Genomic DNA, 13,826 nt, shown 5'->3' on the forward strand with positions numbered 1-13,826 from the left:
AACAAGCCCACACACTTGACAGTTCATTATTTAGAAGGATAATGTCATTTGGGATCACTCTTCAGTCCTTTGTTGATTTTATGTATATGACAATTTGTACACCCCTTGTGGATAGCATAATTCTTGATTGTATTCATTTCAAATCATAGCATATTATTGTAATGTGTGAGAGTGTGCCGAAGCAAGATACCAACCAAAAAAAGATTGGAAAAAAATGTAAATAGTATTGTTAATTTTGAAGGCCTCATGAAAGCAAATTGATTTGTCATGTTGCAAGGAGATAGTGGCAAGAGAACACAAAACCTTACTCTTCTAATAGTTTTTCCACATTGTGTTTGTAAATGGTAATCTCCATTGTCAAGCTCTGTTTTTTTCTTCTTTTTCTTGTTTCATTTCATGTATGCAACTAATAAAATCAATTCTAGCACTTAATAAAATGTATATCTACAACAATTTACAATTTTTTTTAGAAAAAAGCTGCGAGAAGAGCAAACATTATCAACTAAGATGAATTTGTGTTGTTGAATAAAGTATGGAATGTTTATGCTAATTATAGATCCATACAGTATAAAATGAACTATCCCTAGTCAAAAATAGGACAAGATCAAGGTTTAGAAATTCTTCTACCAACCTCTGGGGCATAAATGTACGCAATTGTATTAGTCCCTGTGATACATAGACGAGCTCCAAAGAGGAGTATAGTTGTCATAGTTTCATGTTGAGGAAACATTAATGGAAGAAAAAACATACAACAAGAGAAAAACATTATTGCCATCGAGGATTTGCGACCAAAAAAATCCACAATAATCGCTGCCAAAAGAAGCCCGGGAATTTCTGCCATCAATAAATCCGATGGTAAGAAGTTAACTCAATACATGATAAGAAAATAGTCTCTTAAATAGAATAATGTATTAAGAATTCACTCACTTTCCTTTAATGCAATTTGAATGTGGTCTTTAAAAGCTTTATTTTTTACTTCAAAACAAAATTAGTATGCAATAATAGTCATTTAAAAAATTGGAAAGGTGTAACTATTTTGATTCATGGCAGCTAAAATGCAATAATTACCTCCACAGCTTGCCATAAGAATGTCTCTGTAGAGACTGCTGTTGTTTGTAGCAGCAGAAGTCATGGTGTTTGATGCACAATTTTGATTTCGACCACCAAATTGGGAGGTAAGCAAGACAAGTCCATAGTAACAAAACGCATTTGAAAAGAAAACTGACCATAGAAGAAGTGTTGATGTTATTAAGGATGGTGACAAGAGAGTACATAATGATGAAAACAATCTCATTTGATTCCTTATTTTTGAAGAAGTTTCACTTGATTGCCCTTTGACATCCAACAAATGGGCTTCTTCCAATTTGTCAACACCATCTACTTCCTTTGTTTTGGCAGTGACACAAGCAACATATCTCCCAGGTGGAAGATGCTTTCTATTTACTTGTGCAATTTTATTCAGTATTTGAAGTGCATCTATTGTTCTACCTTTCATTATAAGATATCTTGGAGATTCTGGAACTACACTATAGAAAACGAGCAAGATCAACAATGGTGTTGAGGATAATCCAACTAGCCACCTCCAACCTAAAGTTGGCATCACAATCTGCATATGAAATAAAGACAATCTGATTGAAGTGTTTGACATTGAATTCAAGAATTATGATACAAAGCACATTTAGATAGAAAGTGAAAGGGGAATATTATTTCATTTAAATATTGAAAAAACAAAATGCAAGAAAGCAACCAAGGAGTTATGGTTGCAGCAATAGACCAATGCAACATGGGGAAAAAAGAACAATTAAGGAGGATACTTGGCTTATAAGTTGAACCTTTGCAGCAGTCAACAGGGATGAACCATGAACCTTTCTTTGTATAAAATTTACAAGATGGATTGTTGTTTACGTTCACTCTGATTTTCATTCGATGAGCCCTTCTCAACAACTTTTGATAAAGGAATCTCACTTATCCTCCAATGACAACGGTAGTTCTATTGGACCTCTATTTGGAACAAATTGAGGATTATATTTGTTGGCGCTCTCTTTGCAAACAATCTAATTCTTGCAATTGAAAAGTTGGTTTATATCAATCATAACATGTACTTTCTTGTCCGAGAAACTTGTTTACATGGATTTCATTAATGGTCAGCCCAACATTCAGTGCCAACATGAATGCATCTTTTTCAATGTCTGCCAGTTTTCCCAAATTGCTATATTAATGCCATACTCCAAAACCATTTATTCTACACAAGATGCAGACTAGTTCTTCAAGCATGTTTGGAGCAACTTTGTGTTTTAACTTCTCGAGTCATCTTTGTCAATCATTCTAGAAGCTTCTCATTCATCAGTTGCACTGCTTCACTTCATTTTATCTACAAACTATGCTTGTTACTCACAGTTTAGTCCATGCTCTCCAAATTTCTCATCAAAAGAGAAGACAACGGGACACCTATCTGTATGTCATTCAGTGTAGCAGCAACCAGGTTACTAGAGTTTCTACAAAGCATTCTCCTTGCAAAGTTTATTATAGCTTCTAACGTTTGGTACCTTATTAGAATCCAATTGTTTTTCCAACTTCAAATACACTCCACATAAAACAGGAGCAAACTAACGGTTTTCCTCGTGTAAAATTTGGGCAAACTTCATAACAAAATTTAGGACCTTATACAACAAAGTCAAGTTAAATTCAAGGTTTTTCATGGCAAAAATCAAGGATCCAATTCTTTCCAAGTTGGTAATCATGATTAGCTTCACTTGGATAAACAAAGGTTTTGCAAAAAAAATATCACAAATTGAATCTTATCAAATTGAAATTCATAATACTCTTATAGCAATCAAACTTGATGCCTTTCAACTTAATCTTCCAACTCATCTTAGTATCCATGATGTTGTTATGTGAGCACACTAAAGTTGTACAAGCCATTTCACATGGAGAAAGAGGTTTCTTCATTCGTCCAAAGGCTACCATTTCTGATTTTCAACAACTATTGACAAAAGATACTTTGTTCCATGTTAAGATACATACAGGTTGCAAGACGAAAACCAATAGGCACCTTGTCAATCACAAAGGATCCCTATTGACAAGGTCTAGTGATTCTCCAAAGCTGTTCTCAGATCGCATTCAAATTGAGGGCAATTATCTCTAAGAACGGAGGAAATGATCAAGACATCTTTTATAGTAAGACATATTTATTAAATAAAATCCACATACAAGTGGGTACTGAAATTATTCAAAGGGTAGATGGAAATTTATAAAATGGACAGTTGGAAGTTGGTAGGTGGAAACTGGGAACATTTGTTTTTAGTTTTTTAGCCTATTAAAACATGCTTCTCTTATGCGAACAAGCAATCAGAAATGAAAATCCCTTTCCATGAATTCTTAATCCATAAAATGCATTTGCTATCTTGTTTGTAAACCCAACCATGAGAATCCTTGTCCCCTAAACAATATTCTAGTAGGAAATAATTATATTGAAGATGCCATATATCCTTATTTAACAGCCAATTCTATATGAGGATTTGCATTACATCTCCAACATAGCGCAAGAAAATAAGTGAGACTATACATGACATGGAATTCAAATCATGAACAACACAAAATATGTCATTTTGATATTCAAGAATCTCTAACTAAGCATGTTGTGGTGTCCTTGGAATCAAGTTACAAACAACTTATCCACCCTTGGATATACAGAGTATAATTCATAGAGATGAATTTATACAAGATGGCTTCATCCTTCCTTGCATCATGAAGGCACAACAACTTGTCATCACTTTGGGTGAACACAAGGTGTGCGATGACTTCTATTGGGTAAGCAATAGTTACATTCTAGTGGAGAGTTCACTAGGGAGTTGAAATCCAAGGAAAAAGAAGATGGATCCCCAAGAGTTGTCATGGCTAAGAGAAAGAAACGTCAAGTCACAACTTCATCAAAAGGTGAGATGTCTCCTTATGATGGTGTTTGGTCTTCTTTGGGTCAGATTTGCATGCTATTTGATTTTGCACTTCCAAGATTGTCATCAAGTAGAAAGTATCATAGAGAGTTCAGAAAGAACTACGTTGGTTTTATCCCTTCTTTTGAGGAAGATAGAGGCACCACAAAAATATCTCAAGGAGGAGTTCACAAGAATATCAGAGTAGCACATCATAAGCATGGTTAGGTATGTTTCTTCTATCACTTGACAATAGCATACTACCACCACTTGTTCTTGATGGGAAATCCGAAATCTCTACTATATTCTTCAAAAAATTAAAAGTCACATAGCTTTCATATCATTCAATAGCCTCTATATTTCCTACCATTTTATGTGATTTTGGTTCTAGCCTTTCTTCTCTTCTACTCTCCTTTTGTATTTTCATTACTACCTCTAATTTTTTTGAAAGCTTTTACTTACATCTTTCCTTTACAAAACCAATAGAATGTTCTATAGATTATTCTCTCCGGTTCCCCATCATGATTCACAGGATAGCAAGATCAAGGCTTTGATACCAATGTATCCCTTTTTTAAATTTTGATGAGCTCTACAATCTTTTCAGATTCCTATCTACAAAACACTTATGAAATTTTAACATCTAATACCAATATTTACAATTGAACCCCTTAAACAAAATGAAGAACACTTACACACATATCCACCCTAGATAAAAGTACAAATAACTGAATATAAATTGTTGTCAAATTGCAGCACCAGATATAGATTCTATATGAATTAATGATTAAATCATAACCAACACATGTAAATACTCAAATATGACATCATTTTCATGAAGAATTGTTGAATAATCAAGGTTGTCCTGCAACAATCACATTGATAGTTTGGAACAAACTCACAAAAACATAGAAATTCTGAAAAACAAAAATATTGGAATAATGGTGTTTTATTTGATAAAAATGAAGAAGCCATATGCTGTTGTTATACGTATTTATGATAATGAAAGTGCACAGTAACAGCATTGTAGCAAACTAAAATGTTGAATAAACACACCACACTATAATGCAAACACATGGACCTTGCACACCAAAACATGGAAACAAACAATCTTCGCAGCTCAACTGTGATTCCTAGATGAAGCCACCTCACGGAACAAGAGAGTTTGTCATTTTCTCTTGATTGGAAACCAAGAGGGTTCCTCCTCACGTCTCTGCAATCCAAGGTTTGTAATGTCCCCAATTTCAATAAAGTGACTTAACTAAGTTAATTAATTAAGTGGTCCTAAATTTTAAATAATATCATAAGGACTTATTTAATTAATTAAATTAATTATTAAATAAAGGGGCCCAAATTAATAAAATAATAAACTATTGTCGGCTTGCTTGTAACCCTTCGGGAAACTTCTTGGAGCTCTTTATAAGGCCGAGTTTGGCATTGTTGTAGGGATGGTGAATTTTATATTTTCTTTGTATTTGCGAATTCTAGTTGGAGTTTGGCACTGTGCAGTTTCGAAGGTGCAAGATCCTCCCTATTCTGTAATCGCAGTTTCGGTGGTTAGCAGCCACTCTAGTCTGTCGTTGGAGATATCATTTCTGATATTTCAATTTGTACTTCATTGTTGATCTATCTCTGCCGTGTGGAATATAATTACAAATATCTAGTCCTTGGCCATTCAATGTTGTTGGTGAGTACTCTGTGTTGACAATTCATTCCCGTATCTACAATAATCTCATCGACGGAGGAATTATCTATGGTTGGATCCTTCAATGGAAGTAACATTGTCGTATAGAGTGTTTGGAAGTGTACGACCTACTTTCCGTACGAGTGGAACTTTACATCCGGAGCCGAAGGGTGTCGAGTGTTGATTGAGGGCCGAAGGTATCTTGCCCTCGAGTGCTTCCCTCGGTAATTGCCCTCGGGTACTTTTCCCTCGGGTATACTTCCCTCAGGTACTTTGCCCTCGGGTACTTCCCTCCGGTACTTTGCCCTCGGGTATACTTCCCTCAGGTACTTTGCCCTCGGGTAATTTCCCTCTGGTACTTCCCTCAGGTACTTTGCCCTCGGGTACTTTGCCCTTGGGTATACTTCCCTCGGGTACTGTGTCGTAAGAGAGCGCTAGTACATCACAGTGGTATGTGACGTGCAGTGGAAATTTGGGTACTGTATGATTGGGTACATTACAAGGTTTTCATCCTTAGGAGAAATAGATGAATGCAAGAGCTCAAATTATTATATAAAAAGGGGGTTTTGATTCATAAGCGATGGGTGCTTTTCTTTAAGTAGTTCTCTTCATTTTATAAACTCCATTTTGGCCTCTTTAATTTGAATTCTCGTTTCCCTCTAAAAATTCTTACCAAAAGTGAGCCTTATTATGTCCCATTTGGACAACCCACTTTATAATAATAATAATTAAGTTGTCCTATTACAATTATTTTTAAATAATATTATTAGGATTAGATTTAAACATTATAATTAGAATATTTCCCTTTTATCCATTAGCCTAACAAAAAAAAAGAAATGGGTCCTCGGTTAATTTAACTAGAAAAAAGGACATGATATTTCACCCTTCCTAAAATTGTTTGTCCTCAAGCAATGTTCACTCTAAGTCTTCCTAAATAACAACCTTTATAGTACCAAGATCTAAAATCATCCTTGAGAGTTCACATATACATGTCCTCTATTCCTTATGCAATGAAATAGGTTCTCAACTAGATAATTTCTATTATTTCTTCATATAGTTCCCTTGAAGCCTATAATTCAAATTTGAGAAAATAAAAATGTGCATTGGCCAAAAGTATAATAGTTATATTGCTTTGTCTTAGTGCTGCATATACTTTTCCTTTCTCATTCTCGAATTGTTTTTCTTGTCACACCATGATCCCTTGTAAAGCTCTTGTAGACTCCTTAGTCAAGCTAAACTCTATTGTTTGTTTTGTTTATGCAACTTCTAGATTTCCTAGTGACTTATGTCAAAAAGAATTCACCGCCATGTTTTTGTTGCATTGATCTGGAATATCCGAGAGCTAAAAAATTTGCACACTGTGTCATGATCCCTTCCTAATTGGGTTGGCAACAATTCAATTTTAAATTTTAAGGCCCAATTATTGCTCTACTTGGGTGCCCAAATAAAATACTTTTCTATTATGTATTTAAATAATTTGAAGCTTGATGATTCCAAATTGAAAGCCCTCTTGATTCATTCTTGTAGTGATCATGGGTCAAAATCTTTGACCAAATCTTGTTAAACCTTCCCTAAAGAGTACTACAAATCTCCTTTCCAAAATATTTGAGACCATGACTACAAGATTTGGAATTCTGCAACATAGATGTTTGTTATCCTATTTTGTTTAAGTTGTGCTATCTCTCTAAAGTGCACCTTAGAATTGGTTTTGTCAAACTTCTCACTTAGTCTTTGGCTGAACCTTTCGAGTGTGTTTATGGAATTGTCTTTGGGTGATCAAACCATGATGTTACTATTGATGTGTTTTTTAGGAGACCTCCAACATAGAATAAAATACTAAGTATTCTATCCCCTCTTGAACAAAGAAACCTCATATGCTAAACAATGTGATCAAATAAGGCAACTCCAAGGTTTACAATGTGAACAATCGACTTTATATTCTAGATAGACTCAGTGATTTGATGTGATAATGCTGGAAATCACAAAGGGACTTACGTGGAATCTAACTTTACTCACTTGGAAAAAAAAAAGACAAAAGCATGAAGGTTAAGGAAATCTAATCTAAAACTAAGGACAATGATGATAATGAATGATGCCTTGATAGACAAACTCCTTCAAACCAGGCTTTGGTCAATCATGGTAACAACCACGCAAAACTGATGCGATCTCCAAAGGTAATAAATGATTTTCACATTGCAAACATCCATTCAAATACCCAATGCTGGTGGAATCCAAACGAACATCCACAACCGAACTATTGCTCAATGAGGTTCAGACTAATCATGCACTGCAACTTGCAATAAACAAATTACAAATGAGATGAACACCAAGGAATTCATCACATATCATCACATTTCTCCATTAAGATCAATGAACTTTATCTAAAATTTGAAATGAAACTTGAAAAGTAGAAACCATGCAGCATGTTGCAATAACACACAATCTACCATATCTTCAATTAAAGTAGTATGTTTATTCCATCAATTCTTGGCAATGGTTTCTTCTCCTCCTACTCTACTACTAACTATCAACTATCTATTAACTATTAACCTTTACAAATGAGAGGATTGAGCCTTATATAGAGGTCTCAATTACATATGAATGGCCCAAATTGATTCAAGATCAATGACTAAGACAATTCAAGGAAAACCCTAATTAGGGTTGGTTACAACTAATTCCTCTTCGACCAATGAGAAAATTAAAACATTTGGGACACATGTCCTTCCTTGAATGCAGACCAATGAGAGATAAGATTAGGTACATGGAACTTAGTGCCTTCCACATGGGTAGTTGTCCTCGTAAGATGAGTCAAATACATTGAACTTGGATGCCTTGACTTTGAATTATTTGATTGGTTGAATGTGATTAGGTGCCAAACCAACTTGCTCTTTGTAGATCATCACAAAGAAGTCATTGCATTTCGGGCAATATCTCTTGACACTCAACATTTCTAGCCTTTTGATTGATTGTGATGGTTCATATTCCCAAATTGCATCATCTTCATCAATTTTCTAACTTTGCTTAACTCTTCTGAAACTATCACAATTTCCTTCTTCACATTTCATTTTTAATCAGAAATCCTTCTTGTGATGCATTTGAATTGTCTTGACCTTAGAACTAGTATCTCAACTCCACCCTTGTTGTGTCTTTGAATTTGAATTGCTTTCTTGAAGTATTTCTTGAATATGGAATATGTTCCAATCATCTTATGTATGTGCATCTTGACGTAGAGCAATCTCACAAATTTTAGAGACCTCATGTCGATAAGTTCAATGTAAAATATTCCTTTGTAAAGCAATGTTGTCTTGATCTTCTTCTAACGTTCTTCATGAGTTCCATTCCTTTGTTCGCCCTCTCCCTGTGATTGAATCTTCGAGATCGTGATGGTCTTCATGTAGAGCAATGTCGTCTTGATCCTCTTCTAACATTCTTGATGAGTTCTTGGACGCGGTGAAGATATCCTTCTTGCCTTGAAAGTCCTTTGTTATGGTTGAGTCTTTCATGATGTTGATTTGCCTCCTTGTGCATCCTTGTAAAGTACGATTGTCTCCTGCATATTGCATCTTGCATCTTCATTCCTTGTGAGATCCTCTCCAAATTGTATCTTTACTTTCATGTTGATGAGTCCTCACGTCTCCTTGGATCCTTGTATCAAACCTGAAAAGAAAACATTTTAGAATTAAGAAAAATGAAGTGATGATAATAATAAAACAAAGTTGTCGGTTTGGGTTTAGGCAGTGGTTCGGGTTCGAGAACCTAGTTTGCTGATTTGACAAAATTTTGAAAAGGGGTTTGGGTTCGTTAGTACAAAAACAATATATATATATATTATATTATATTAAAATATTGTATATTTACATATAAATATAAATATACAATATTATTATATAATATAATATATATATATACTATATTATATATTATATATTATAGTATGAATAAATAATATTATATATATTATTTATTTATATATATTATTATAATTATAATATTGTATACGGTGAAATTTGGAAGATTAAACTATTGTAAAACCAATAAAGATCCAACCACATAAACCCTAGTTCTACAATCAAGAATCCACCATACACCAATTAAGAACCTAAAACATGCAAATCACAATAAAATAGAAAGATTATACCATTCACATGCTTGGTAGGGTTTGATCTCCATTGTTTCCTATCTCCATTGATTTTGTTTGATATGATTGCTCTCAGATTTTGTATGTGCACAAGAGCTCAACAAATAATGTATTGTGGTTGTGAAGTCGCTTGATCGCATGAAGATTGATTGATCGTTGATTAGTTAGATTGCTGGATTAGGGTCATGAAAGGATGAAGGAATCCTCTTATATAGAAGACAACTTAGGAAATGGAGGGATAGGATTAAGAGGTGAAAGGATAAATGGTCGTCTAGGATTAAAGGGTAGGTAGTGTTGTGCTTTGCACTGCACACCCCGTCCTTGACGGAGACCCCCTCTTTGCCCGTGTAGGAGAGAGAGGCTCCTCCTGTGATCAAGCGTCTGAAATCCCGAGTTTCAGGTCAGACAAAGCAAAATCACTCGTTCCTCAGTTAAATGCCCAAGTCTTGCATCAAGATGATAACCAAGGATTCGTGTTTGAATTGATCAAACCCCGCAAATCGCGCAGAACATCCAGTATGCCCAAAATTTGTTGAAGAAGGTCATCCAAGGTCGCATGATTTGCCATTAGAGCTCGAAAATCATAAAGTGAAAGACGGAAAAAGAACAAAGTCGTGCAAAAACATCTAATGGCCCGAGTTTCGCTTAATAAAGGGCGTTCAGTAAACCTCCAAAATGGCCGAAAGCTTAGGCAATTTGCTGGAGAATCGCGACTCTAAGCCTAAATGCCCGAAGTTCGATTCAAGGGCAAAGACTAGAGTCACACATTTCTCCTGTAAAGCCTGAAATTCATTCAATAATATGGGGCGTTAAAACTTGGTAAAACAAAATCGCATTTGTAAGTCAAGACCAAATTCGGCCATTATGGTTGGAATGGCCGAAATTTCTTCCAAACTTAAAGGGCGTCTAAATTAGGATTCACACATTCTCATTAAACTCCCGAGTTTTAGATCACAAAAGAGGGCATTTGAAGAGGAATGAAGCAAAACATGAATAAATCGCTCATTTTAGACAAAGAGCCCGAAATTCCTCAGTTGAAAGGGGCATTTAAAAACCAAGCTAAAATCGCACAAAACCTCCTAAATGGCCGAATTTCGTTAGGCAAGCAAGTTAGGCATTTAAATTGAAGTCTCTCAAAAAACTCCTTAGGCCCGAAATTCAAAAGGAGAGCCTTTAACTGGAAAGTCGAAGTCTTGCAAAAGGCCTCTACGGCCCGAAATTGGCAATAGGCAAACATTGTGATCTAAATAAATATTGAATTTCACCTATTTCGCCCGAAGTAATGAGAGGAGGACACTTGAACTTAAAACGAAATCTCTCAAATTGAACAAAAGTCCGAATTGCCAAAGGGGGGTTATAACTTAAAAAGTAAATCTCTCAAAACCCCCAGAATGCCCAAAATTCTAGGACGGGTGATTAAAAAGGTAAAATCACACGAAATTTCACAAGGGTGGTGTTAAAATGGAAGCCAAAATCTCACATTTTAGGTGAAGTGTTTGAAATTGGATATGCTTTTTAAAAAAAGGCTTAAACTTAACATTTCACAGTTCACCTCTTAGGCTTGAATTTTGTCTAAGTTGGAGAGCGAATCAAGACGAAGAATCGGATTTCACGTTTGAAGAGAGACATTTCAAAGATACATTTCACAAAGAGATTCTCAAAGCCCGAACTCCACCGAGACAAAGCTAGACGTTAAATAAAATTTAATATTTGTCAAATTGATTGATTAAAGGTAAAATTGATTGTTCGTAGGAAAACGACATCGAGAGGAGCTAAAGAGACGACTTAGCACAAGATCAAAGCTAGGCGTTGGAAGCTGGAGAAGAAGATGCAGGAGCACGAGATCAGAACCAAGCATTGGGAAGTGTGCCACTGGACCCCAAATTTAAGTCCATTGAGACCAAAGACCGAAGAACATTCAGAATGCAGCAAATGTGCATTCCTAGAAGGATACACTGCTAGAAGAAATTCCAGAAATTTTGTTTAAAGAACTGAAGTTGTTTAATGTAAAGCTGCCTGTGGGTCCCGCTCAAGATATTTTGAAACAAAGTGGAACATAGGTCAGTTGTTAACAGTTATTCCCAACTACCAGGAGGACCAAATTAATGCCAAACAGTGATAGGTAGTTGAGAATGTGGTTCGGTGGATAATTGAGAAATGAGTAGGCATGGGTAAAGGCTGCCAACTTCTAGAAGGCAGATTGCAGCTGTTGGATGTAGTCAATCCTAGCCTCTGGTTCAGTATGTACATTCTATAAAAGGCAGAGGCCTTTCTTTTGTAAAGGGGTAGAGTCTAGTTAGACTGTTAGATTATGGTTAGATTTTTTAGGCAATTAGGCCGTTAGATTTCAGTTAGAATAGGTTAGAGTTTTGTAGAAGGTTAAATTTTAGTAGTAGCATAAAGATGCTGCAGAAATTGTTGTAATGGCAACTGAAGCAAATATATGAACATTGAAATATGGTGTTTATCATCTTGGTTTTAGTCTTTTTGCATGGTTTCTTTCAGCAATTTAGATAGATCTTTCCTTTTGGGTGTGCAGGTATTTGATGGATTCAGGCTCATACCATTGAGGATATGTTGATAGTGTATCCTTGTGTATGGTTATCCTGAGCCTTTAATTGTGTTTAGTTCAATTGAGGTGTTCGTTTGAGCTACGCCAGAATTGGGTGCTTAGCCATGCATCTGCAGTCTGAAAATCTTCCAAGACCCCTTGAAGATTGCACCGTTCTTGCGAGGTTGTGAATTATTCTGGCCAAGTAGGGATTGGTTATGTTGAATCCGTCTACCCGCATACCAGTCTTATTATTTCTAGATTTCCTAAACCCTTCTCTTTTGCTTTTATTTCCCAGTTCGAGAATCAGATACAGACCACAGCTTGTTGCAAAACGTAAGGCCCCTTGTGCTCCCAACAAAACACATCGACCGTTGAGTATAATATCCCTTGGTCAAATAGGAGTGGAAACTGATGATTTTCATCCCAAGGAATATCAACAAACACTTCACAGTCAACCTTCCAACTTGTTGGTCTTACAATTTCAAACTGTTATATCTTATTAAGAGATTGTTTGATGGCTTCAATGCTTAGGAATGAACACTTCCATGCATTAATTGACACTTGGACCTGTTACCTATTTTTCGCTCCTAGCTGAAAAATAGGTTAAGAGATGCTAGCATGAACAAAAGAAAGCTAGTGTATACTAATTTTCTATTTTTTGTGTTTCCAACTGTACTAAGGAGTGATTTAAAAATGGTATTTCTAAGTACTTCTAGTCTGTAACAACAAAAGAGAGAAGCATCTCATTCAAAAGGAGAAGTATTTTATTCATATTCAAACATGCGTCCCACACAAAGAGCCGTGAGACTAGCTACGTGCATCCAGTGCAGAAAGGAAATATACATATATGTATGCACAAGTACAAAGGAAAAAATGAGGAAAGGCATGTCGAGAATGGAACCAGTCATTGCCTGAATGACTGGAACAGTTGAGGTAGGCTCGATGTCGCCTTTGTCTTGCTGCTCCACCCTGGTCCGTTGATGCTTTCCTTCTGATATCTGCAAAAGAGTTGAAACAAGCAATGCGTTAGAACATTTTGTTCTAAGCAATGGCTGACTGCATTTCTAACATGTGTACTAATGCACGCATATATATATATGATCCCTACATGCATCAGATGCATATAACTCGAATCACAAAGGAATCTCGAAAGGCAAATATCAGATCAAAGGAAAATCACCATACATATGCATATTTTGCTAACAGGTTTGTTTCATGTGCAGGAAAAGGAAAAAGGACAGCTGCTGGTCATGAAGTTCACAAAGATGAGTGGAGATGAATGCGGCTCCCACAAGGGTTGAGCCCAGCTCATGTGAAGCGATGGCAAGGTTTCATACAATCAAATCATATCAGAGCTGGTGATAAAAGGAAGAAGAGTAACAAAAACACAATCCAAACAGTCATTCAGGGATGCACACAGCAATGAAATTCATCAAAAGACTTGTGGAGCACCTAATAGGACCTAGAAATTGGCATCATTCTGCTTTATTCTGAACTGGGTTAGTGTTGCAATGGATTTGT

General features: G+C 35.8%; 1 protein-coding gene across 6 annotated transcripts in view; it reads right to left on the reverse strand.

Moving 5' to 3' along the window:
* The window catches only part of LOC131027200 (organic cation/carnitine transporter 7), a 212,131-nt gene that overhangs the window by 29,656 nt on the left and 168,649 nt on the right, over positions 1 to 13,826 (reverse strand). For 5 of the 6 annotated variants that reach the window (XM_057957196.1, XM_057957194.1, XM_057957197.1 and 2 more), the window contains 2 exons: positions 1,069 to 1,606; positions 632 to 834 (listed from right to left, as the gene is read on the reverse strand). In XM_057957196.1, coding sequence (XP_057813179.1) covers positions 632 to 834; positions 1,069 to 1,606 — 741 coding nt within the window. The remainder of the gene's footprint in view (positions 1 to 631; positions 835 to 1,068; positions 1,607 to 13,826) is intronic. The other variant, XM_057957198.2, reaches the window with a different exon arrangement.

Source organism: Cryptomeria japonica, chromosome 2, assembly GCF_030272615.1.
Source record: "Cryptomeria japonica chromosome 2, Sugi_1.0, whole genome shotgun sequence".
Taxonomy (NCBI): Eukaryota; Viridiplantae; Streptophyta; class Pinopsida; order Cupressales; family Cupressaceae; genus Cryptomeria; species Cryptomeria japonica.